Here is a 27,925-nt window from a genome sequence, read left to right on the forward strand (position 1 = left end):
TTAGATATGACATAACTCAAACATTTATTTTTGTTACACTCCTGGTTGAACAATTGACGGATTACTTAACTGGTTATACGAAGTAGTCTCTACATCACTTCTATGTTGGTCTACATTTTTATCTGCAGGATCTGCTTCTATTTCAGTTGCCCTTTCATCTTCCGTTTTCTTTTGGTTAAGAAACACTCTTGTCATGTGCAAGGCTTTTCTGGTTTTACACACGTATTTCAATTGATGCTTAATTCTTTGTGAAAACACAGGATCCCCTCTTTCTGGTTCGGTCTCCTCAAAGAAAAGAGCAGTACCTATTGTGTCTATATACTTTCCGGCATATACCTGCCCTCCTAACTGCATTATCGGTTGTTCACTTTCAGCACCAATGAGCTTGAAATGAACCTCTGGTTTTTCCAGCAATTCCTTGTCCACCATTCCATCGAACACCATATAAACAAGATGCTCTTCTTCTTCTACTTCTTCTGACATTTTGGAAGTTGTAGTAACAACCAGTACTACTTTATTAACCCACCTGCTGCAGTCACTGATACATTTCTAGAAGAAGAAAGGAAAATTCTAATAAATATCTAAAAACTAACCAAATATAGATATATCCTTGTACTTCCCACTCGTACCTTCCAAGAAACAGTAACTACGTTTCGAATTTACGTGAGGTTCTTCTTTAGCTTTCTAAAAGGACAAACTGGAAAAAGAAGTTAAAACCAAAATCCTTATAGATTATTCCCACGTGTAATTTCACAGGAAGTAAATCTCAACTAAAATTTCACCTTCTTTATAGTCTTCCTACGTTACCTAGCCTCCGAATTCAAGTTACTGACACAACCATACATTCCGAAAACGCATCCAGAAATGTTAGCTAGTTGCTCCTTGCTCAAAGTGAATCCCTTTTACTTATTACTAACTTCAATAAAAACAATGACTCCATAACTAACTTTGGATACTTCATTTTTGAATCCGCTTATACGAAAGAGTTCGAAGAGTTTTCCATACTCACCTGTTTAAAATGACCTCGAAACCTGAACTAAGCAAAAAGATTCCGTTCTTTCTACACATTCATCACTTGCAGCGATATACTTATTTTTCCCACCAAAACAAGAATTAAGTAATTCCATTCTCCTGAATGTTCCAGATTCTTCATTTAGCAACGACTTCACTGGTAATACCATACCACTGTCATCTTGAAAACGCTTATCTTTCAAATGTTTCTACACTTCCGTAGATGTGGTAAAATAACACAGAGGATGTAGTAAAATAATATATTAGTGCGTAATTAGCCGGTTTAGTCTGTTAGATTTATTAAGGTAAAATAAATAAATAAACAACGAATTCCACACTAAAATGCATAAGGCTGATTACGTATATCAGGTGTTCTAAAAATGGCGCCCACGGACTAGAAAGTTAATATATATATATATATATATATATATATATATATATATATATATATGCAAAGTGATCGAGAAAAAAGAAAAATTGCCGCTCGATCTTTTCAAAAAAATCTAATTTTTTCCTGAATGTTTATCCTATATCAGGATACTTCAAACCCACAACTGATTATTTTTTACAACATCCCATGGCGACGCAACGGCTGATGCCATTTTGCGTTTTTTTTTTTTTTTTTTTTTTTCCTTCGATTTTAGGCGTTTACGTTGTTTTGAATGTCAGCCCAAAACCCGGCTCTAGACCTGGATCCGAAAAACCGGTTCCGGGACCGGATCTTCTAGAACCGGATCCATTCAGACCCGAAAACCGGTTCCACCAGAAACCGATTCTGGCCATTCCTACTGTAGATCAGTACAGAGGCGGCGGAATTATGGTACTGGGTGGGATCATCCTGGGGTCCCGTTTCTGGTGCAATGTATCGGGATGACATCTTGGACCAATACGTTCGTCTGTTTCGAGGCGCAGTGGGTCCTGATTTCATTCTAATGGATGATAACGCACGTCCCCATTGCGCTGCCATAGTGGATGAGTACCTTGAGCACCAGGATATCAGGCGATTCGATTAGCCCAGTTGCTCACCAGACTTGAACCCCATCGAGCATGCGTGGGACATGCTTGGCAGGCGAATTGGACGACGTCAAGTGGCTCCAAGATCCATTCCTGAGCTTCGGGAGTCACTTCTTCAGGAATGGCAAAAAATACCCCAGCCACTTCTTGATAATCTCGTTCTCAGCATGCAATCACGTTGCGGTGCATGTGTAGCAGTGCTTACGCTTAACCCTCGAAAACCACATTGGTCTATTTCCGAATTTTTCATGCCCATGCATTTTCGTCTCTTGCCCATCCTGTGCATTCTCTTTCGGTGTTTTTGGATTGTATCCATTTGCAATTACACATTCCAATAATATATGGCTGATTCACCATTCTCTGAGTGCAATAAATCATGCAAATGACATTATTTTTAAGTTTTGCACATAAGTGTATATATATATATGAAACTTATGTCACTAGAATTTTCACTTTGTGATTCCATCAGAATACCGGTTATTTTATCGCCTTCTACTGTGGACATGGTGCAACTGAATAATTGAGATCACTGAAAGTAAACAAACGTTTTGCCTGGCAGTTTTTGATCTGTCCCTGCGATAACAACGAAAAAATCCTTCCATGTTCTACAATCTCCTTGAGTGCACATTAAGCAGGGAATGTCTGACTACGCAGTAAAGAACGTATACAATTATAATGATTAAAAATTAGCAACCATCTTTGTGCATAAATCAATTAAACGTGTGCCATTATAGCTTTCAGAAAACAATACATAATAACTAATAACCAATACATAATAACTAATTAACTAATTACCTCACAACTCTCTTCCCTTTTTCACGTATCACTTTGGGATGATACGACGATACACCAGTCTCATCCACGTTCAATATTTGTGATGGTGGAAAAGAATATTTCTCCATCAGTGTGCACTAATTCGAAAAGAACTTTGCAACTTCTTCCTTATTGAAAGTTGTTGTTCTCAATATACTTGTAGACACATGAGTTTTAAGAAACAAATCGGGATGTCACTTCATAAACTCGTAGTAAACATATTCCACAGAACTCTGTTTATCTTTGTTGAACCTGTGATTTATTTCCAGTTCTTCGGTTAAGTCAAACTAGCTTCAGGCATTCTTTTTGTGATAATGGCATTATACTATCAGCTAACTGTTTCACATGCCATTTCAACTCTATTTTCATACATATCGGGAAAAGGATTTTCGAATTTCCCTACTTACGTGCAACACGTAATTTCATTCTTTGTTTTCACTGTGACGGTCTGTTTTACACCAAATCTGTTTGAAGTGCCTACGTGCACTACTAGCTGAAAAAAATGCGTGGGATGGGTGGTCTGATAGTAGCAATTCTACAACAAATAACAGACGTAGATACCAAACCATAGAATTTAAAGAGAAGTGTTTCCTGTAAAAGTTGTTTCTTTTTCGATAATGCTTCTAAAGAAATCGAAATTGACACCACTTTCCATTTGAAATTTTGGAGTTGACCCCGTAGTAGTATTCCCGCTACGCCACTGGATGTGGAAGCATCACCATTTGATTCCTAACATGCGATTTGATACTTCAATTTTTTGTTTGAAATGTCTACACTGACTACGAACCGAGAAAAATGCCTGGGACGGGTGATCTGATACACCGGGGTATAGGGGCTATAGCCCCCCTTGACGCCCAGACTGGATAAAATTGGCTTCAATCCTGCTTTACACTGGATAAAACGGCAAAATATGGTTTAGCCCCTCCCTTGATCATATCCTGGATCCGCGACTGTAACACACACACACTATATATATATATATATATATATATATATATATAAACGAGACGAGACTACGGAGCTCTGATGCCAGGAACTGAGCAACAACATACACGGAATAAGGCGATAAAGTCTTCGTATAAATTTTCTTCTTGTGAAATAGCATACACGTGAGACGGATCCATGCAGGTTTGCTTTCTTAATTTGACAACAATTCTAGCTTCTTTTTCTTCTTTAAAGACCTGAAGATGAACCTGGCGTAGGTCTGAAACGTAGTTATTGACTGCAGAAAGACGTGGATGCTAAGTGCAACTATAGTTCTATATTGATCATGAAACACACTTATGCATATTAACTTAAAACATATATAGCTAAAAGGGACATCAGCCAGGTGTCCGGCTCCAATTTCAGTGAGATTTTATTTTCTGATAGAGGGTACGTATGCATTATTTGTGAAGACAGAAATTTTATTCATGGTGCATGTTTTCTATTTTTTTTTTTTTTTAAATATAATTTTTAAGAGTTGTGATGTGGTTATAAGAGATTATTGCAGAAGTCCCTTACTACCCTTTGGAAATGGAGTGTTAATGAAAGAAAAACCATGTAGGTACATATAAGGCCTAGGGGGAAGTCGTATAGTAGGTATGACCTTGAAGGTAGTCATCTTGAAATCCGCCATTTTGAATTAAGGTCAAGTTTTTTAAAATAAGAATAGGGTAATATGATACATAATTTCGGATTACAATTTAATCAGGAATACAATGGTAAAGTTAGTTTTAAGATACGCACATTTGGAAAAAGTTAGAGGCTTATTATTGTATATACTTACTATGTGCATTATTCCCTTACTTCTGCTTCTAACCCGCGTATTAATGATAATAAGTGGATAAAAGCTTCGGTAATACATATTATGTCTAGAGGCAAGTGTTACGGTAAGGGTAAACTTGACAGCAGCCATCTTCAAATTCTCCATTTTGCATTAAAGGGAAGTTTAGAAAAATGAAAACCATATCATGTGACATCTCATTTTAATAGCAATTTTTTCCAAAAAGTTAATGGTATGCTCGTTTTTGTTCTATAGGTAACCAGTATGCATTTAGGACTGCTTCTAATGTGCACCAAACGTCCATTATTCTATCTTTCAAATTGGCAGCACTCCTAATTTTCACCGCATGTTTTAAGATTCCAACTGCACTTTGCAATTGTTGCCATGGCTCCTGTTTTCTAAATTTATTACATTTTTCATACGTTCCGATTTGTCAGTTCATGAATAGTTTTGGGATAAGCATCCAGCAATCTTTCTAAATTTTGAAGAATTGCAATGTAATTATTTATTTCAAACCAGAATACATGAGAAGCCTATGGACCTATGTAACGGAAAGAAATACAAATGAAATTCTTGTTTATAAAGAGGTGTAACTTAATCGAGTTCCCGATCTAAACGGATTATAAATTTTACAAATATGAAACTTCGATAACACTCGCTAGAAAACGAATGACATTTTTGTCTGACTAGCTAAAAAACTACCATAGAAAATAAAAAAAAAACAAACAATAAGGAAATAAATATAAAACAAACAAAAAAAAAGCATTGATTTACACAACAATCCTATTTCTTTTTCCTTTTTGGAATGAATTTTCATTTGATTTCTCGCCTCATCTACTATCCATTACAAGCTAAATCTTCGGTTTACCTTAATGCAAAGTTGGAATTGTTTCGTTGTGCGATGATTCATGTCAGTAAACGAGTGTTTGAAGGACAGATATAAGTTAAGTTTTCAAAATTTAGAAAGATTGCTGGATGCTTATCTCAACACTATTCATGAACTGACAAATCGCAACGCATAAAAAAATGTAATAAATTTTCAAAACATGAGCCATGGCAACAATTGCAAAGTGCAGTTGGAATCTTAAAACATGCGGTGAAAATTAGGAGTGTTGCCAATTTGAAATATAGAATAATGGACGTTTGGTGCACATTAGAAGCAGTCCTAAATTCATACTGGTTACCTATAAAACAAAAACGAGTATACCATTAACTTTTTGGGAAAAAATGCTATTAAAATGAGGTGTCACATGATATGGTTTTCATTTTTCTAAACTTCCCTTTAATGCAAAATGGAGAATTTGAAGATGGCTGCCGTCAAGGTTACCCTTACCGTAACACTTGCCTCTAGACATAATATGTATTACCGAAGCTTTTATCCACTTATTATCATTAATATGCGAGTTAGAAGCAGAGGTAAGGGACTTATGCACATAGTAAGTATATACAATTAAGAAGCCTCTAACTTTTTCCAAATGTGCGTATCTTAAAACTAACTTTACCATTGTGTTCCTGATTAAATTGTAGCCCGAAATTATGTATCATATTACAATATTCCCATTTAAAAAACTTGACCTTAATTCAAAATGGCGGATTTCAAGATAGTTGCCGTCAAGTTCATACTTGCCATACGACTTTCCCCTAGCTCTTATATGTATCTACATGGTTTTTCTTTCATTAACACTCCATTTCCAAAGGGTAGTAAGGGACTTCTGCAGTAATCTCTAATAACCACATCGCAGCTCTTAAAAATATACAAGAAAAAAAAGAAAGAAAGAAAACAAGCACCATGGCTAAAATTTCTGTCATCACAAATAATGGCAATAAAATCATACATGCCCTCTACCAGAGAACAAAATTTCATTGAAATCGGAGCCGGACACCTGGGTGATGTCTCTTGTAAGACAAAAATAGATAATATGGCAATACAAACCAGTGTTAGCAAAACAACCAAAGTAGTTTAGAATGTTTACATGAACATAGGAAAAGAAAAGTGAAAGGGTTAGCTGACATATCTTGAAAATGGACAGGACTCACAAAGTTGCACGTAAATTTACTGATTATTTAAACAAAAACTTGCAGTCATTTTCACACATTTCTACCAACATTATATGTTTATAAGAAACTTCCCGCAGTAGGGGAGGGAGTAAAGAATTGGGATATTTAAAAGTGAAAGTGGGTGAAATATTTTACCTACTGAAACAACTAAACAGAGTTCCACCATGGCTAAGCGTTTAGTGTCCGCGCCTTTGGAGTAGGAGATCGCGCGGAAGCCCAAGTGGCACGGATTCCACGTTAAACTGTAGGCCCACGTCTCATATGGCCCCACTGCTGAAAGGGACGCAAAACTCAAAATCAATCAATCAACTAAACGAGCCATGATAACTATTGAACCAAACTCAGGAATAAGACTAAATTTTTATTAATGCTAAAATTTTCGATGGGAACCCCCAACTTATTTATTTACATAAGCAGGGTATATTTGTTCCAAACTATGAATCAAAATGATAAATAAGTTGTGTGTTTAAAGCTACTCTAGTTATCAAGAACTATGATTAAAACAAGTGAATGATGATGAAAGAATTTGTGGAATGAGAAAGTGGGAGGGCCCAGAGAAAACCCACGAGCACGATGTTGTCCACCACAAACTTACTTGTCCAGGGATTGAACAAGCGATCCTACGCACCAAAGGTAAGTCAGGGTGTCTACTAAATGTTCATTTTCGAATTCCAGGTTTTATCAAGGTTTTCAAGGTTTATTTTTCCTTTTTTTCCAGGTCTATTCAGTAGAGTGACATTTATTGTAACACGTATAAGCTAATGCAATTTTATATAGCTATTAACAAAAACTGGTTATAATTAGAGAATGCATATGGCAAGAGAGTTTCTTTAAGTGACAAGATGAAAAGAAAAAACTGACTAAAAGGTAGGTTTTCAAAACATTTTACACAAGAAAATGTTTACTTATTCCCCTACCAGAAGGCCGGTTGAGAAAAATGTGCAGTAGCTTTAAATATCCTAATGTAGGAATACTATGCAGGGGTGGACCTTAATTAAACCGACAAACTCTTCGGGAAATGATTCTCGGCACCCAAACAAGAAAAAAATCCTCTTTAACTCTTCTCCAGAGCGCATAGTTTCAGAGCTAAAAGATGCCGAAAGTGTGGAAAAATGAACTTCCGACGCCTATATTTCCAAAATTATTCAAAGTAGAGAGTGCTGCTTAAAATCTCACAAAGGAAATCATATGTTCAGAACAGATAAGACTTTCTTAAAAAGATATTAAGCTGCACTCTCTATGTTGGATAGGTTTGGAAATATAAGCCTTGGAAGTCCATTTTTCCACACTTTCGGCACCTTGTAGCTCCAAAACTATGTATCGTAGAGAAAAGTTAGAGGAATTTTTTTCTTGTTTCGGGCTCGGGAATCACCTCCCGAAGTTTATCGGTCTAGTTAAGGTTCACCCTGTATAATAGTAAATTTCTGTCAAAAACATTACTTCAAATAAACTCATATTATAGTAGTAGCACGTGAGTATTGATGAACAATGACAAAAATGGCGGGAAAATAGCTTACTCACCGCTAAGTTATGGGATAAAATACCACAAGAGTATTTTACTACAAGCACTCCCCTTTAAAGTACTCTTGTAGTATTTTATTCTAAGTACTGGTAGGACTTAGCGGTGAGTAAGTTCTTTTCCCGCCATTTTTGTCAAACTAGTATTAGTTTAGAAGTAAAATGAATATGATCATATATAATACAAATTCTTAACGCAAAGTAGTCCATATTGTTAAACGTTAGTGCACATTCTTCTTGGATGGGGACTGGCCATCAGTTATATTTTATTTAAAAATGTATTGTAACATGAAAGTTTAAAAAACTGAAAATGTTATGGAGCCACGCACATTATATGAACAAATATAGAAAAGACCTTTCACAGTGAACAATTTTTTACATTTAACTTCTAGAGTTCAACATCCCTTTTAACTTTTTCGCCTGTTCTTCCAACGCATCTACTTCTGCTTCGGCGTCAGTTAGTATTCTTTTCTTCTTTAATTCCAACTCTTTTATTTTCTTTTTAATATCTTTCTTTTCTCGAGCTGCTCTGTCTTTTTTTTCACCGCGGTCTTTCAGATATTCATTTCTTCTGCTTGATGCATTCCTCACATACTGGATCATACTCTTTGTGATATTTATATTACGTATGTCACCAGCAACACGCACAGCATCCAACACACCTCTCTGGGCAATCAAGCACTCCTCTTGGAGATTTTCAACAATGCACTCTTTGTTAATGGAGAAACTCCTTTACACTGCTGCGTTGCTATGGAAAAGTACATATATCTTATGAATGTTTTAAGCGCATTGGAGGTATCTTCTTAGCAGATCATGGAGAAAAACGTCTAATCTGTCATTTTTGTAACTGAAATTTGACAGTTTTCGTGCTGTGTCTTGGTCTGAACAAAATTTTAAATATTCCAGTTTCACCATATCAGCATTTACAGGTGTTATTTGCTCCTTCTCGACAAATATCTCCAGGGTGAGTGTGATACGTGGTTCACGAAGGGTTTCGTTGGTCATAGTTTCTGGGGACAAGCAGTTTGCGGCTCTTGTTACACTGTATTTTAAAGGACATTTTAGCATAAGTTTTTTACACAGTTCTTGCAAGAATCTGCATTCTTTCTTAAAGTTCAATATATCAACATCCTTCACTCCCCTAAGCGATGTAACCGCAGAAAATCCAACGTCAACTAGATTAAGTGGATTAAGATGTCCTTATCAAAAACATAAATTGTCAGGTTTTTTTTTTTAAGTTTTAGCTACTTTTAAGGCATCATCTTTCACGAAGTGGCTTAACAAACTACGAATCAACGTGTTTAGATAATTCCATAGAAACGGTAGTAATGGGCTGTCTGTCTGGTACTTAGTGAGGAATTCTTCTAGTTCTGCATATACGAACTGAAGGAACTCTAATCTAGCAGGCAACAGTACATCGGAGATGTGGGCTTTTACTTTAGGGGAGTTTGATGTTTCAGGAGGTTTCGTTTTCACTGCATCAACATAAACTTCTAAGGCAGGAATCATAGTTATGGCACGGTTGATAACTTTAGAATTCTCCCCCCACCTAATAGAACAAAATTTAAGAGGGAAAACTGCTGTTCCAGATACTGCCATGAAATCTGCTCTTCTTGAAGGGAAGTCCTTGAATAAACAGTACAACGCTCTCAAAAACTCTGTCACATTCCAACCAGCTTTGGTATGCGCAGTAACAATAAGCCCCATTAACAATATGTAAAGAGCACGTTCCTGTCTCCACAAGCTGTGGACCTTCACCATTTTCTTCACTCAGATAGGCCTTCAAATCACTCAGAAATTTCAAATTAACGTTGGGGCCATCAAGAGAAACCTGAAGTAACTTACAAAAATCGAGACCTTTGTCCTTGAAAGTATTTATAAATGCAATTAACAAATCCTGGGCAGTAGCAAGTCCGAGGAATGCTGATGTTAAATAACGTGTTAAAACTTTATTTTCGTCACTGTGCCAGAAACGAACTACTAAGTCCATTTGAATTTTCTGTGAGATAGTGTTTAGGTTTTCGTCGAACGATACTGCAAAAAATTCACAATTTTGTAGTTCACGAAGTAACGTCTGTTGGAAATATGGACCCAATCCAAAAGTGATGACATAACCTATTTTGTCTTTGTGTAACTGCATATTTTTAGCGACTTCACACTCAGGAAACATTAAAGGAAACAAATCCGTTGCACTCGCTTGGCTTCTGGCCGATGCATGACTTGTAACTTTGTGTAATGTCCAGATTATTTCTGCTTTCGTCACTTGATCTTTGATAAGACAACTCTTTATTACAGCACTAGTTGTTGCTGGGCTTTCATTTTTCTCCTAAACAACTGGAGTAGATGATGTGCCAGTCATTGAACTGGAAGACGCTGTAGAATTTTTTATACAGGAAGGATCCTTGTTAACATTGCTTGAGAACTTTACGATCGAACATTGTGCATTAAGAGCTTTAAGAGCTTTAACAGCCTCTTTCCTTTTTCATGATATTTCAATGATCCAGCTCCCATATTTGAAATGTCAAAATCAGTTCTGCAGAGTTTACAAAATGCTTTAAATAGATCGTTGGACCTAATAACCCATTTCCACTGGCCTTTCCACGAGTCCTGGAATTTATTTTTACTTGTCCCCATTTTAATGGCTGAAAAATAAAATGTTAATTTTTAGTGTGTAACAGGATTTATTGCAAGACTAGTAAAATGTTAATCTAAATACAAAAAGTGATTCCGTTAAGATGTGGGCAATTTTACTTTTTTCCGGTGATACACCTTTCGGCCACTAGGAATGGTGTTCACTGCGACATCCGCGGGTTTGGACTCCTGTTAAAAAGCTTCGGCACAGGACTGTAAGCGGAATGTAGTTCCAGACCTGTCTACTACTCTTGCTACAGAAACATGTAAACCAATGTCTTCACAAAGCAGCAAATAAGCTTAATTCATACTATGCAAATAAGCACAACTACAGAGAAAGCTTCTGGCTTGTATGCCAGTATCCCATCAGCGTAAGACACAAACTTAATATATCATGAAATTTAACTTTTTCAATTACCTTACTCTCATCATCGGGGACTAATTTAACTCTTTTTCTAGTCACTGTTATTCACAACGACCATGCCAAACAAATAAAATCTTATTCAGTCTCTTCTTGTACCCTCAACATACTTTCCAAAAACATTCACCGCCTGCACTCTGCTCACGTCTGTCTGTCTTTCTCAACTACGTCTCCACTGAATAAGTTATTATTGGCTTTTAACTTATGCTGTAGTATATAACTTTCTTGCATTTTACAAAAATATACTTATTCCATACCAATCGCAAAAACAATTTTAAAACTTCCAGGTTTCACGTCCAATTCCAGGCTATTTCCAGGTTTTCCAGGCCCAAAAGCAAATTCCAGGCTAATTCCAGGTTTTCAAGGTTTTCCAGGTCAGTAGACACCCTGTAAGTGCTCTACCACTGAGTCACCGTACCCTCCTATTCAGTATTTATCGGCAAGCATAACTTTATCGATAAAAAAAAAAAAGAAAAAAAACTGAAGCCCCAGTTAGTAGGATTGTTGGAATTTTCCCCAGTGGGATATTTTGAACAAAATCCACATAAAAACCCACAATCAAACTAAAAAAACTCCAAAAATATACTTCAAAACTTGAATTGAAATACTAACCTTAATGACTTTCTTCTATCGTGTTCCTTAGTATATGGCTAGTTTCAGAACTGGTTTAAACTACGTATTTATCAAGGGATCATCACAACAGAATACTATTATTAAAAAAAAAGTTTGGGAATTATGAATAACGAATTTTGTTCCCGCTCGTCGATGAAATTCGGTGCAACAATGCTTAGCTTTAATGTATTATACAAGGTGATTCACAAGGAAGTGTAAATACTTTGGGTGCTGATAGTATTTGTGATTCTGAACAAAAAAAAGTTCCTATGAACATACGTCCGATTCTCAGCGGTTTGCGAGCCACAAGTTGTTTACCATTTTGGGCACCCCTCTACAGAAAAGTATTTCTTGCTCCGCATATAATTCCCGTTCTCGAAAGTGCTATAGCGCGTTGGAAAGGCAAGGGAGAGACCTTTTGAATGGTGTATAGGTACTCTAATGCATATGATAGAGAAATTATAAAGGAAAACTTCGAAAACTGTCTCGAGATTTTTTTTCTTTTTTCCAATTTGTGGGAATTGGATAGCGAAACTGTTGCTGAGGTAGAAAAAAAGCGTAATCTGTTGTATGTTAAGCATCGTTGAAAAGTTTCAAGTCGTTAGCTTTCATTGTAAATGAGAAGAAAATGTTAACATTGATGAGTGTTAATGAAAAGAAATCGTCTACTAGAAATCCTGGAAACCAACTAACAGTAAGAAAAACAAATAAAATCGAAGACAAAAGGCAAGCTTATAAAAACTGCAGAAATAAGAAAACGTAGTGTATTGTAACCCGAACGTAATTAAAAATTATAATCGACTACTTACACTAATAACAGCGACGATGACGAATGTTTTCGTTTATTCAGAACGACCAAAGTGTGCTTTACAAACGAAAGAAACATCTGTAGGTTACACTAAGATTAAATTTTACCTAACTCAAATCGCAACGAAGTGGACTTACAGATATTAATGCTGACGAGTGGGAAGTAGCAGTTTTTATTATTAATATTATTATTACTTTAAAAATTTTCCTTCCTTTCCACGGCGAGTGTAATAATATCTTATCTTATTCCATTAATATCTTAGATGTATGATGTAGAAGTATATAACTTTCTCATTTACATAATAGATAAGGCAACAAGAGATCAAAAATTTATGAATAGTGTATTTTAATTATATTTTACATTTTATTACATTATATTTAATTACTTTATTACATAATTACATTTTATTACATCGATTATTTTTATAAAATTCTACACCAGAGCATAGGTCGTCCTAATTAATTTTCTTTAACTGATTTTCCTCGTGACACAAGAACATTGCTATAGTATTAAATTTTCTTCTTTCTCTTCCTTATTCGATAAAGATAAGAAAGATGCCTAGTGCTATATTCAGGCCATGGTTGATGGGAAGCTAGTCTGAAAATGAAAGAGTAAAACGAAGAGAATACCATCCAGCTGCTTGTGTTAGTGTTGGCAAAAGTAGGGAAGGGAAGAAGAAGAATGTTACGTACGTTCTGGAGAAGTTGTATTATAATGAATACGACAGAGGGTATGACAAGAAGAAGAAGAAAAAAAGAAAATACAATTGATATATGTTATTAAAGAGAATAAATTTTATTTCAGTGCTAAAATATTAGCAGATCACCGCGTACAGAATCTTCACACTTTGTAGCAGTTAACGATAGGCAGGGGTGCATCAAAAAGGGGCCCAAAGGATTCAGATCAAGAACCTAAGAACTTCGTAATTTTTTTTAATAATATACCGTACTTGTGTTTTGTCTATACTAGTGGCACGTTTACGAGAGGCCCACTCGATCCAGACCTCATCCAGTCTTTCGATTTCGAACTCTTCAACAAAAATGTTTGGGTGCGCACTTGACAGAATACTTAATAACATTATTATTTTATGGGTATTTGTGACACTATAAATCTAAAGTCGTCTTTAGTCTTGGGAATTATTTTTGGTATTTCTGAATGACTGAAAGAAAGTAGCTTTTTTCTTTATTTCATGGGACCATTCTAATGGTAATAGTGATAAATAAATCATACAACCAGAATAATCGTCCAAATATGCAACTTAGTCCGAAGAAATAAGCAATCGCTATATAATTATAGTAATGTAGCGCCAACGGAAATTCTTGTTTTCGCTCTCACCTCATTATATATTTAATTTCAGAAGCTATGTGGTCATACTATAGTTATTCGACGTGACAATTATTAAAATTTCAATTTGGAGAAATTAGTATCAACTGAATTTCGTTGAAAGGATAAAAAATAAAATTATTATTTTTATTACCGCTAATCATAAAATTATTTATCAAGTGACTGAAGAACCGCGTTCACGAGAAGAGTTGATTTATGGAGAATATTTGAAATGTGTATCATATTTGAACCATCTTTTCGCATTTAGAACAAGTATTTGAATCGAAATTAAATGATAAAAGCTTAGGTGACCCAGTGCAATTTTCAAAACTTGATTTTAAAGGATTTAGCAGCTTTTGATATAGTCTATTTTTTAACCCTTTTCCCCTAGGATATGCCTTTAATGAAAGTGAAATGAAAGAAACCCGACACGAGTCAACTGCTACCTACATTGCAAAATCCATTTGAAAAAGTCTATCAGGTTTTCTCATGACGATGCAATAAATTACAGATGAGTCTGAGTGTGGAGAAAAATATCTCTTAGGATACTCATTATAATGAAAAGGACATAAAAAATCCAGCTCAAATCAAGTGTTTTTTTTTTTTTTTTTAATGGGTCAGCAGTTTTCTAGTGATGATGAGACAAGACAGTCTTGATTGTCTTCTTTACAAAATTTAATTTTTACTTTCGAGCAACGATAGGAGAGAAGAAAGTATGGCAATCATGGAAAAATCGAGATTTAAACGAATTTGTAAGTTGAATCGCCTCTACATGCCTCAAAACGGAGTTCTGGGCGTCTGTTCGTCCCAATGAAAATATGATTGGTCGCCTAGAAGGCATAACTACGGTTCAACGTATCGAGATTTAAGGTTTTTATAAGATTCTCTAGCGGCTTTTTCCGAATTTTCTTACTACTGCCAGAACTACGAGTAGTTTACTGAACATGAAAATCAAAATTTGTGATTTTCTTGGAAACGCCTCTAACGATTTTTTCATGTTTCATAAATACATGATTCATAACAATCTGATAATATGGGATAACTCATTTATCCTGAAAAATTGGCAAGGGGTAGTTTACTTTTGGAGTGAGTTTTTTTCGGACGATTTTTTCAAAAACGAAACAGGCGATATATAATAATTTGATTAATAACCCTATAATAGGGTTAAGTAATTTCTCCCAAATAAATCCGCAAGGGGTAGTTTCTTAATAGAGTGAGTTATTATTGGATGATATTCTCAAAAGCAACTGAATCGATTTTGTTTATACATTATTAATATATATGTAATGTTGCGTAAATCATTTTGTTGACACTTCATAAACAAGTATTTAATTAATAATCCTGATATATGAGGGTGCCATATGTCACTTATAAAAAAGTTCATGTAGGTAATTTTCCTCGAATGAAATTTCCTCAAAACATAATGTCGCTCGTATTTCATGTTTCAGCAGTAACTGCAGCATAATATACGTTAAGAAATTGGAGTGAGAAAATCTAGTGGAATGGCCTGTATCTTTTATTACATATTGAGAAAATAATTGTAGAATTTTTCCTCTTAAAGCGGAATTTCACAAAATGCTGGAGCAAGTGTTCACTTATTTTTAATAATGAGTTTATATACTGTTTCATCTCCCTAACATGTCGCGAAATATCCTATTTTTGACGTCCACTTTAGCATATACATTTTGATGAAATAACAAGTGAGTATCGTTTCACTGTAATTAAAACTTCCAACCTATGCGAATTCCAGAAGGAAATTAAAACGTATTCTTGGGACACTAAATTGATTGCAAAAAGCCGTTTCTTACTTTACTCACATAAAAACAAATATTTTACTCATTGCTGATGTTTTAAAATAAAAGTCGTGCACGAGTAAATGCTTATTTCTTTTAAGGATTGTGTTAAACCGGAGATGCGGTTAAACGGAACGGTAGTACAGTTTACTTAATTAATATTCTTAATTTTATTGAAACAAAGTTGAAATAAGCAAAATAAATAAATAACAGAATTCATTCTTCTTAATAGTTTATAGTAGTGTATATTTTGTATTTTAAAACATACTTTTAAGAATAAATTATGACATTTGCATTAAATAGTGAATATTACACATGATTTCTTGCTATAGATAGATCAGACAATAAAAATATGGTGTACTCTGAAATATTAAAATATTGATGTGGTAGTGTACTTGAAAATCTTTTATTTCTATTTTACTTTTTATTTATTTATTTATTTTTTTTTTAACTAGCATTAATACAAAACAGAGCATGTACCTTTCGTTGGCATGGGGGAGAAAAGAGCAAAGTGGAATCCCAAACCCACGGCAAGGGGGAAAAAGAAAAGAGTGGAAAGTGACCTCTTAAACCCACATGTGTAAGTCATAAATCAGAGTATAACGGAGACCAAAACTATGGTAACGTTGGTGGATACACATTTACTTACAATGTCACTGGTAAGAGGATACGACTGTTCGGCCATTGCCGGTACCACCCACGAAGAGCTTTATTGTTTTTGCCACGACCGTATATATATATATATATATGAATCAGATTGCAAAGAGGTGTAGCCAAGGATGAAAAGGGGGCCCTGTCTTTCCAAACTATTTCCAGACCCGAAATGAGGTTCGTCAGGCATATATATATATAATAAACTTATTTAATAGTTAATGCAAATGAGGGACGTTTATAACAACATATGAAAATTATAAAAAATCAAACATCATCAATACGGTTTCTGAACTTAATTAAAACAACTAAAATTAATCATATGCTTTATATTCTCATTTCCCTAACAGGGCGCACTGTGAACTCACTACTATATTATTGCATAATAATATTTGAGTTTATTTTTTCGAGTTTTTTCCCCTTTACTATTTTAACCCGCATAAACACAGTCAGATAAACAGACTGCTATAAACAGCATTTGTTTTCTTATGAATAGCTTATTGATTCATCTCTTACAATCCGGTTTTCAACTTCAGTACTGTCAAGATCCATCTTTTGATAAGGTAGCATCGTGAAAATATAATATGTGTAGCATGTATGTATGTATGGTAAGTTAAAATGCTTTCATATTGTGAAAGAGGTCATTTGTTCTGTTTTTAATGTGTGAAAAGCTTGCCTCCCCCTGAAATTAATGTTCCCCTAGAACAACCTGCTGGCTACACCCCTAATTATCCTGTAATAAAAGTTATGTCCACTGGAAATTAGACCAGGATTCAACGCTCGTTTTACTAATTGTTTTATATGGAAACCTTTAAAAGTATCATGACAACCAGTTGACATAAAAAGATGTAGTTTTCATGTATGTGTTCGTGATTCTTTTCTCTACTTCGTAAAGTGAGCAAGCGCCTCTGGTATTGTCAAGATTCGCAGTAGCGCGAGAAGTCAGCGTGTGGAACTGCTTGTCGCGAATTGTCAACACCGCTCAAAGCCAATTGGATGCCGTGTGATGCCAACTCAAGGCCATGCCGCTTGTCATCTGAAACACACATTAGACCATCTTAATCACGTCTACCATAACATGTGGATTGGGTGAGGGAATCCCGTTCACTGGCCTTCACGTTCCCCTGACACCACCCTGGATTTTTGTGTATACGGTCGATTATAGGGGAAGATGTACAAAAGCAAAGTCAATACATGGAATGGACTTGTCACTTGCATCAACAATGTCTGCGCCCGTTTGAAGGACAACCGTGATGCATTAAGATGTTCCACTCAACGTACCCATAACACAGTTAACAAACGCATTGAGATAGGTAGTAATATCTTTGAACATTTGTTGTGAGATGTGTGATACGTAGAGGTGAAACAGGAATTTTTGACATCTTGCGAAATTGAATGGTGTGTATTCTGTAGCTACTACTTGCTATTTAGATGAAACATGCATTTGTTTTTCCAGACAGTTTTCGTGTTATTCCTTTTCCACCCATTTAAATGAAATTCTTGTGCGCCATCTTTTCTATTTTATGATTAATATCTTTCTTTCATAAAGCTCACCTTCCATCTGCGATCGAAATATGATTACTCACTTCCGTACCAATGTTAATCATGTTTTTTCTCATTCACCACCGAAAGCTAACGACTTGAAACTTTTATCGAAATTTGGCATACAACGGGTTACGTTGTGCTATTTATATTTTGTTTGCTTCAGCGACAGTGTTGCCATAATATTCTCAAAATATATTTAAAAAAAAGAAGGAAAATTTCTCGAGACAATTTTCGAAATTATCCTTTGTAATTTCCCTATCATGCGCATTATATCACCATACTATACACCATTCAAAAGGTCACTCCCTTACCTTTCCAACGTGCTATAGCACTTCCGAGAACGGAAATTACACGCCAAGTAAAAAATACTTTTCTGTAGAGAGATGTACCAAAATGGTTAACAATCTGTGGCTCGCAAATCGTCGAGAATCGGACCTATGTTTATGGTAACTTCTTTGTGTAGAATCACCCATACTATCAGTACCCAAAGTATCTTCACCTCCTAGTGAATTATCTTGTATATTAATGGAAAGAATCTTGTTAATCATGCATTAAAATCATAAAAAAAGAGAGAAAATATATAAATAATATCCTAAATTGATAAGAATTTCAAAATATCGTAAAGGCTAAGAAAATATTTGCAACAGAAAACAAAATAATTAATAAATATAATAAAGAAGGTACCAATAAACACAAGTGACCTGCATAATAGACAATGACTTAAATAAACAATGTGTGAACAAAACACAACAGGCCACCCAGGTAAACAATCTTGTTCATAGGCTCAAAACCCGATCAACTATGAAGAAAACACAACCAAACGGTGCTGAAAATAAACAAACGAAAAAGTACAGAGGGAAAAAATATAGAACACAAAATAATGATCCATTAAAAAAAAAAAAGCTTTTAATGTAAAATGTCTATTTCCTTTCTCCCAGGCAGCACGGGTTACCAACTATAGGTGAGTAATTATTTTTAACGTAATTTCTTGCAAAAAAAAAAATCAAATTATAATTTCATTGATAGATCACACTGCCTTACATCGCGAGGATCGGATACATCTGTGGAAGAGTTTGAATGCGTTTCTTTTCTTTTAAATGTCCCTTTTCTACGTAAAAACTAGCTTTTACAACTCGCAACAACTGCAAAACAACATACAATTTTCGTCCTACCCGGCAAATATTGATGTGTACCAAGCATTTACACCAAGAATTGCTGTGATTATTATTTTTTCCTCTGTTCCTGGTAATTGTAGTAAATCCACAAATGTTATGAATTACATTTCCGGTCATTTAAACACTTACTAAAATTCAACTTTAAGGGTTCGGTTGCTTTTTCCTTCTCTAAATATCTGCATGAACAATGCAAAACTTTGTTACAAAAGCCAGGTTTCTGTTCTTCTCGCTTCAAAAGACATACACGATCAAAATCTCGGGATTGCGTAACTTTACGGAAACAGTGTTTAATGGAAAGAATGAGATGTGATTGAAACACCCGTGTGTGTTTATGACGATAAATAAGTCACTGACGAGGGCAGAGGTCTCCACTGAAAATTTCGGGATTAATTCTCTAGGGACATATTAGGGGTTTATGCATTTATGTGTCACGCTCATCTCAAAATGGGTTAATAAAACTTGGCGCACTTCTGAGTTTAATTTAATAGAAATATAATTTTATCCCATACAAACTAAATTATTTCACTATACTCCTCCGACAACGGCTTTAATAGAAAATAAATCGAAACACAGGAAACTGTCCTATCATTAGGAGGAAATAATGACTTTGTATTACCAATAGGTATGTCACTGAAGAAATTTTGCATTCAGATGGTAAACAAAACCTTGGCTATTATAAACGCAATTACCAATAGAGTTTAACAGAATAATGATTTAAAAACACTCGTTTTCGTACACTATTATTTTCAATCTCTATACTCATATTTTATACATATACATCGGGTGTTTCATATAAAACGTGCAATACTTATAAATCACAAATTGTTGGAGATAAAATGATGAAACAAAACGTGAGGTAAGGAAACATCAAAGCGTAATGCTTTGTTTGTCCCACTGGGCCCTTATCAAGCGGCCCTACGTATACTTAAAAAATTTAAACGCTTAAGTACATAAAATTGATAAATCACCGAAAAGAAAACAACTTTTGTAGGAGAAACAAATTTTCGTGTGGGGCACCGTTTAGGAAGTAGCCACCATTAAACTGCAAGTTATATCTGATTGTGTAAGAATGCACAGAAAAGACGACTTCACAAATATATTATTTAAAATCATCCAATTTGAGATTAAAAGATCGCTGGCAAAATTTATTATCCTTGTTATGGTTTATAAAGTTGTACTATCTTTAGGATTAAAAAAAAAAAAAAATCATTCATTTTCTAGATTCTCAGTTCTTCATTGCCCGACCGTTATTGTATAGGCGCATAAGAAAATTTTGCACTCTACAAAGGTTTGCAGTAAACGCTGTTACTTTATAAGATATTGATTTTATGCATAAATTAAATAAATATACAATATTATAGAGCCGATTCCATTTAAGCCTACTACACTACAAATACCTGAAAAAACTTGCTAGTTTGTTGAAATTTTAGGAAAAAAAAAAAACAACGCAAATTGCCATTTGTGAAATTAAGACCCACCATTAATTATTTTTATAGATATAAGCTCCGCCGAGCCCCATAGTTTCTTTGTTACAGATCTTCAAAGATCGAGATTTTTCGAAAATTGGCTATGTTCAACCTGAAATATCTCAAAAGCAACGCATAAAAAACCTCAAACCTTCACGAAATAATTGTCATTTGGCTAGTACATTTTAATGCCTGAGTAATGCGTTATTAAAATTACTTTTTTTTCTGTATTATAGCTACTTGGTTTGTCTACAACGAAATTATTGTATGCATACTGGGATATTATTCTTCGATTTCCACTCCTGACGTTGCAAAAGGGTAGGGAGAAAGAGCAAGTCCTAAAGGGAAACCGTACATACGTACGTCAATTGTATATTAGCATAACCAATTAGTGACAAGTAGAGATGCAAAAAAGCCGGCTTTTTTTGGGAAAAAAACGAGAATTTTGGAAATTTTGGCTTTTTTCATTTTCATGATTTTTCTATATAAATAGCTTTCTTATAGTATATTCTATAGTTAGATAAGAATTCCATGACCTAAATGCCATATTTCGTGTTGAAATTCACCATCAAGATAGATGGAGCACATGTTTTACGAATTAAAGCTAACATGAAGAATGTAGTATTTGAGGACAATTTTATAGGCTATTTAACTTTATTTTAACTTTTGAGTTATCGACATTTTTTTCTTCTCTAGATCATTTTAGTTTGTCATCCGTGTTTCATTTCTAAGAGCTTTGTACTCTAGCTTCTAGCGCAAAAGTTAAACTGACGTATTTCAATATATCCGTCAAACCATACTTCCACATTTCTGTTATACTGTAGCTGTGCAATGATTTAGCAATAATTTTCCGGATACAACCTTGAATACCAATTTATACAAATAATCAGTAGCGGATTTAGAAAAGTACTTTGGGAGGGGTTTTTCTGATTGTTTCGTTTTCTAAAAAGTCCTAATTTTATTTGGGAGGTGCTTGAAGTTTATGAGTACAGCCATAACTAATATTTCGTTTCGTTTATGTGTTTAGCAATAATCTTCCGGATACAACCTTGAAGATCATTTTATATTGAGAATCAGTGGCGGATTTAGAAAAGTATTTTGGGAGGGTTTTTTCTTACTAATGTTTAGTTTTTGTAAACATTCGTAATTTTTATTTGACGGGAGCTTAAAGTTCATGAGTAAAGGCATAACTAATAGATGTTTCGTTTGTTTTACACATTCCGTAACTTTAGGGAACAGGCTTCAGTCCGAAAGACCGACCCCCTAACCTTCACAAAACCGTCACTACTGGTAATTAGTAATAATAACGATTTAAAAACAATAAGAAAGGAAGTCGGAAAACTCACAGTACATGCACTATTTCTACATTCACAAATGGAATGAAGAAAAGCTTTGTCAGAATGGTCGAATGCTGGGTTGAATCCTGAACTTCCCGATAGAAGCGCAAAAGCTAACCACTCAGGCATGTTTGCTTTACAGTTGTATTTAGCTTAAATATATTCCGTAATACTTTTTTTTTTTTTTTTTTGTGGTGGTGCGGGGGAGGGGGAGTTCCGTAATATGTTGAATCCCTCTTGTTAAAAATTCAGAAAACTTGAGGATTGGGTAAACCGTGATGGTGGTTATATAAAACTTAACTGTAGAATTTCAAGAATATACAGAACCAAAAGCTCTAGATGTGCAGCCTTTAAGTGTATCATATACACCTAAGTATTTCTCTTATGTTTTAATTTTATTTTGTTTCAAAAAGAGGGTATGGAATATTTTGAAATAAATACTACATACAATTGTAGTAGTTATTTGTGTATTTCCTTTGGAATTCATAACGTAAATATGTTGAAGAAAAATTGTTTGAAATATCTTTTCGAAATTCATGGTTTATTTTCGAGGTTTTATATTATTTTCGGCATCAACCACTAATTAAATGACTTTTTGTGTTATAGAGAAGCGAAACAAAGTCTGCTTTATCAATTTAAAGCAGAATTTTGAAAAAAGCCCAAAATTTCCCAAGCAAAAAAGCGAAGCAGAAAAAACCGAGTTTTTTCAAAAAAAAAAAAAAAAAAAAGCCGGATTTTTCCGAGCCCTTGCACCTCTAGTGACCAGCATATCTTCGTTTACGCGCATACTTCACATCGCTAACGCACTTGCTGCATACGAACGCCCCCCCCCCCCCTCCCTTCCATTCCAGATTGATTCATAACTTCGACCTTCCCTGTACTGTTATAGATGAAAAACTAATTTGCAGTGACAAACTCGCACAGGTACGCGCGTGTTCTTCGCACTAATACTCATTTTGTTGCAGGTTTACAATGATTTGTCATGAAAACTGAAGTGTCTTTTCGAATGAGTGATCATTTTTACGGTACATTAATTTGCTCGCATACTACCAATCTGTACGCAATTATTTGGGCATACGCTAAAAGAATGCCTTAAAGAGTCATTAAGGCAAGAAAAGTTATTATTATTAATTTGAAAAACTACTATAAACCTATACACTCATTGGTATGATATAAATCTCTACGCAATTAGTAACATGCAATAAGAAATTGTGAGTGCACCTTATTTACTTTTTTGGCCACGGACCGCTTCAGCTGCCTACAGCGACAGTTGTTTTATAACCGTAAAATCATAAATAGGTGTATGTTATTACAATAGTCTTCTTGTAAAAAATATAATTTCTGTCTTTTTAAACTAATTCTGAAGAAAAGTAAGGAAGAAAGGACTTCGTATTCGTTATCTTTTACCACAATTCTGCAATCGACATAAAAATTACAACGGCAAGTCTTTACTTTGACTCAAACAGTGACTTTAATCGGTTCTTATAGGTTCAGTCACTTCCTGGAACTGTTTCTGCGTGAGTCACTTGTTGGAATTGTTCGTGCCTTTGGTGTGACGTCCTTAGTTCAAAGATTGGTGGTAGTTCATCTTTTTCCCACTAGGTGTCTCCGTAGTCATATGGTAGTTTGTTACTGTGATGTCACATGTTCTACTGCTTTTATGTGTGTACTTGTGGCATGCGGGGAGCGCGTAATTGAATTTTCGTTTCATGGCGAGGATCTAGTTAGCAAATGCGATTGAGAAACCGTTTCATGAATTTAAAACAAAGAATTTGAACTTGTCGTTTTTAAATAAGTTTGTATTAGATTCGCATATTAACTCATATCGCTTTGCAGCACTGTGTGGTTTAATTGAGTTAGAGAAAACCCGTCATGGTTGTGGTCGAATTCTGAAGATATTTCCGACGTATGGTAAAAGTGGGCGTTTATTGGTTTTTCTTGTTTGTAATAATAGCAAGTGTGCTCGCTTTAATAAATCGACGTCTGTGCGGAAAGGAACATTTTTAAATAATGTAAATTTGAGTATTGCGCATGTGTTCTTGCTAGTTTATTTTTTCGTGTGTGGAAATAGCAATTATGAGTTCATTATTCATGAGCGTTCTGCTATGGCGAAACGGTGAGTGTTTTCATTTTTTAATTGATATTATTTTTATTCTTGATTTGTTTTGCATTTGAGTATTTGGCAAAGTATTTGGTTTGATGCTGGTTGTTCTATTGTTTTGGTGAGATGTAATTTATTTTTCTTTGTCATGCTGCACTGATTTATAATTAGTGGTGAGTTTTTTTTAAAAAAAAGTTTTCCCTACTTACGTTAGCTTTATAGTAGTGGTTTGATTATTTATTGATGTTTTGGATGTTTTTATGGTACTTCAGTGGGGGTTTGGGGGGCGGCATCCCCCCATCTAGATCTCAAAATTGATAGTCACCGCTTCACCTGCATTGATTTCTCGGAAGACTTTAGGAATGGTGTTTAGTAACATTTTAGCCCTTGTACTTATAGTATAATTCTTAACACTGTAGCTACATTACTTTGACTCGGACAGTAACTCTAACCTATTCATCTGATTCGGTTCCGGAAGCAGTTTAGGAATGATTCCTAAACTGCTCCGGGAACCAGATCAGATGAATCGGTTGCAGTCACTCTCTGAGTTAAAAGTAAAGATTTGCCATTACAAATAGCGTGCAGGTAAATTTTAGGCACACCACTCGAAATAATAGTTGAAAAAATATAATTTGTTCCGTACTTTCCTTTTAATTGTCCTCCAAAACATTTGTTCTTGGAGACACGACAATACTTAATTTGAAGTTAAATGGGGCCAACACAAGTGATTTTTGAAAAAATACAATTCTTTCACAGTTTTCATACAAATACAGTGTTCGGACATAAGCAATAAAATCCACAGTGCCTAAAACAAATCTATTCTACATGGCCACTGGAGAGTAAAAATGCTACCTAACCGAGTCAGAGCAGAGCGAATGTCGTGGACATCCTGTGTCTCATGTTAGGAGGCATGTCGGCAACGGTAGTAAAATAGTTTTAGAACTGAGGGCCAATACGAAGCTAACCTAATCTAATCTAACCTAACCCAACCCAACCTGAACCTACAGAAAATATAGCACGTATATGTGCGTAAGTCAAGGTAGTAAAAAACATGGATTTTCACAGTGATGCAAGTTCCTACAGCAAATGAAATAATTTCACATCTGTAACGCTCTATTTGTAAACATAAAATACGGCTCCTGTACGTGTGCAGAAATTCACCGCCGGCGGCAACCGTTGGAAAACGCTTGTAATAATTTTACAGAAATCCTACATTTGAAAAAATACAGGGTCAGTGAGGGTAATTATGAGACACCAATCACTGTAGGTAAATACAAATTAAGAGCACAGGCATTTAGTAACATCCTTCACAATGCTCTCTCTACATTTTCCAGTCTCAGTTTACAAAACTTTGTAGGTACCAATCTTCTTAACAAACTCATTTAAAAAAAAAAAAAAGAAAAAAAGAAATTCGAAATCCCATCATTAACTTTTATGTCTACTAGTGCAGTGATATCACTGTTCTGAAACCAATGTGTATTGGTGGAAGCCTGGTAGGCCAGCAGTTATAGGTTAAGTTGAATTTGTCCCTTGGGCTTTCGTTTCAGTTACACATTTTGGATATAGTATACATTAAGCTGCATCATTTCCCGAAGGAGCAGGACGCTCATACTTTTAGGGATTATTCATTGAGTATGTACGAACTGACAAAGGGGGTAACAAAGCGACTTTTATTTACTTATCGACTGATACGAAAATAAAAAAGAACGTACCTGTACTTTATATCTGCATGTGTAGTGCCCTTGTACTTTATCTATGACTATGTGTGTGTGTGGGGGGGGGGGATTTAACGCATATCGCATGTTTTGTGCACATGGATACTTCTTACTATTGCACTACGTAGAAAATTTATGGTATTTCATGTAGAAGTGGTAATAGAACACAGAAGAAACTCAGATCAGGGGGTTCTCATGTATACTATTACCCAAATTTTTTTGTTGTTGTATCTCATTTTCCTTATATGCAGGGTTATTATGAGACCATGCTAGATTAATGTATTTGAGAAATAACTGGAAAAATGAAATGAAAGCTTCTGAGTTTTACGTCCCACGGTTATGCCGGTTAGGCTTAAGAAAACGGTGATGATGAGTAATGAATGAAATGGTGGAATGAAGAAAGTGGGAGGAAACGGGAGAACCCCGAGAAAACCCACGCACACGGTGTTTGTCCACCACAAAGTTCACTTGGCGGGAGCTGGGATCAACCCGGGATCCCTAAGCACCAGAGGTGAACGCTCTACCACTGAGCCACCGCGGCCCCCAAAGAAATAACTGGAATTTGTCTCGGTATCCTAGTATGTTAGGTTTCAGAAAAGCTGTATTCTGTACTTGAGGCAGTCCTATAGTCTTGTTTCTTGATAACTTTCAGAATTGTAGACCTATATTATTTTGTTAAAAAAAAAAAAAAAAAAAAGACACATATCAATATACTAAAACATAAAGAAACATAAGTAGCCTAAATTGTTTTTAGTGAACAGCCTAGAACTTAGTCTAAATTTGTTTCATAAACCTGTTTTGGACCTGAAACATCTAGTATAGGCTATTAGCCTGTATGCCTATTATAGTCAACTCACAAAGATGTAACAATAACAGTAGCTATTTCCACTTTTTTTCTTATATTTGTACATCTTTATGTAATAAACACAAAATAACGAAGACTTATAGTCTCACAACTTAACTCCTTCATACTTCAATATCACGTACAGAAAGCTGAGGACAACAGGTGTCTCATAATTATCCTCTTGGAGGAAAATTATGTTACAGCACAAATTTGACATTTACTCGTCAACTTATGAGATAGTAGGAAATTTCTTGGCAGCACCATATATCTCTATTGGCACCATAAACTGCTGCCTAGGTTAACTGCTTTCAAAACTAATGTAAGTTGAGTACCGTGGAAAAGTTGCGAAATCTGCCTCATAATTACCCTCACTGACCCTAGCTGTATTACTTACTATTTACTTGTGCCGCTTGCCGAAATTTGCTAATTTAAAACCATGTCTTTTCACGTTGAGTACTGACTTATACTTGCAAATTTGCAAAATGTGGTCTGCACAAACTTGACCAGCACCGCGAACTGTATCTCTTATTTTCTATATGCTGACAGTTTGTCATTTTACATCCAGTTGGTTTTATCTAAAATACAGGTTTTATGTAGTTTTGTATTAGCAATCCTATTTTTAATGTGAACTATACCGAAAGTTCTGAAATGAAAGTTATAAGGGATAACCATTACAGTACAGAAACATACTTGCCCAATATTTCAAAACAACCCACAACTCACCACCATTCATCCAGGGTTGCCAAGTTCTCTAAGACAAAAAACCATCCAATCAGTGATGCCAACCTGAAACGCTATAAAATCCCATGTTGACACGCAGAAATTGCCACTTTACTCTTCAATTTCCCACGCTGCACTAACTTGATTATAAAAGTTCAAAATTTATAAAATATGAAAATTGAAACTTCTGTATGTCACTCACTTCCTTCAATGAGTAAATTATCCGTAAATTCCGATCTTCTACGTTTATCAAATAGTTTAAGAAAAAGAACCATCCTTAACTTCAATGTTGACGAAAACAAGTACATATTTGTCGGAACATATTTTAAGAATACTTTTGTGCTGTAGTCTTCTACGGAACGTAATGAAAGTAGACATGCATCATTCTTGACTCATTACGTGTCGTATTTTATGGAAGTTGATTTTTCTTATTTTGTACTTCCTTCCTTCCTTCTTCTTCTTTTTTTTTAAATATCAGTTTACATTTTAAGTTCCTTAATACTTGTTCCTTCAGACTCTCAAGCCACTGCGTAAATCATTTGCATATTAGGATACGTTTTACAGTAACAAAATTTGACAATTAGCACTAAATAACGCCTATCGT

The 27,925-nt window shown here is 35.0% G+C and overlaps 2 protein-coding genes across 5 annotated transcripts in view; one reads left to right on the forward strand and one right to left on the reverse strand.

The window, feature by feature from the left end:
- Positions 1–27,726, reverse strand: LOC145690545 (general transcription factor 3C polypeptide 6). Of its 4 annotated transcripts, none has more exons than XM_081765529.1 (2): positions 27,325–27,726; positions 1–549 (listed from the first exon to the last, which is right to left on the reverse strand). In XM_081765529.1, the coding sequence occupies exons 1-2, from the start codon at positions 27,328–27,330 to the stop codon at positions 34–36; spliced, it is 522 nt and encodes a 173-aa protein (XP_081621655.1). In that variant the 5' UTR covers positions 27,331–27,726; the 3' UTR covers positions 1–33. The 4 variants fall into 4 exon arrangements, with proteins under 4 accessions (XP_081621655.1, XP_081621654.1, XP_081621656.1 ...); XM_081765528.1 differs by having other exon boundaries at positions 27,296–27,726; XM_081765530.1 differs by having other exon boundaries at positions 27,292–27,364.
- The window catches only part of cm (AP-3 complex subunit carmine), a 100,911-nt gene continuing 97,017 nt past the window's right edge, over positions 24,032–27,925 (forward strand). The window contains exon 1 of the mRNA XM_081765518.1: positions 24,032–24,057. Coding sequence (XP_081621644.1) covers positions 24,047–24,057 — 11 coding nt within the window. The 5' untranslated portion in view covers positions 24,032–24,046. The remainder of the gene's footprint in view (positions 24,058–27,925) is intronic.

The sequence above is a fragment of the Thermobia domestica genome, chromosome 7 (genome assembly GCF_964235325.1).
Source record: "Thermobia domestica chromosome 7, izTheDome1.hap1.1, whole genome shotgun sequence".
Lineage (NCBI taxonomy): Eukaryota > Metazoa > Arthropoda > Insecta > Zygentoma > Lepismatidae > Thermobia > Thermobia domestica.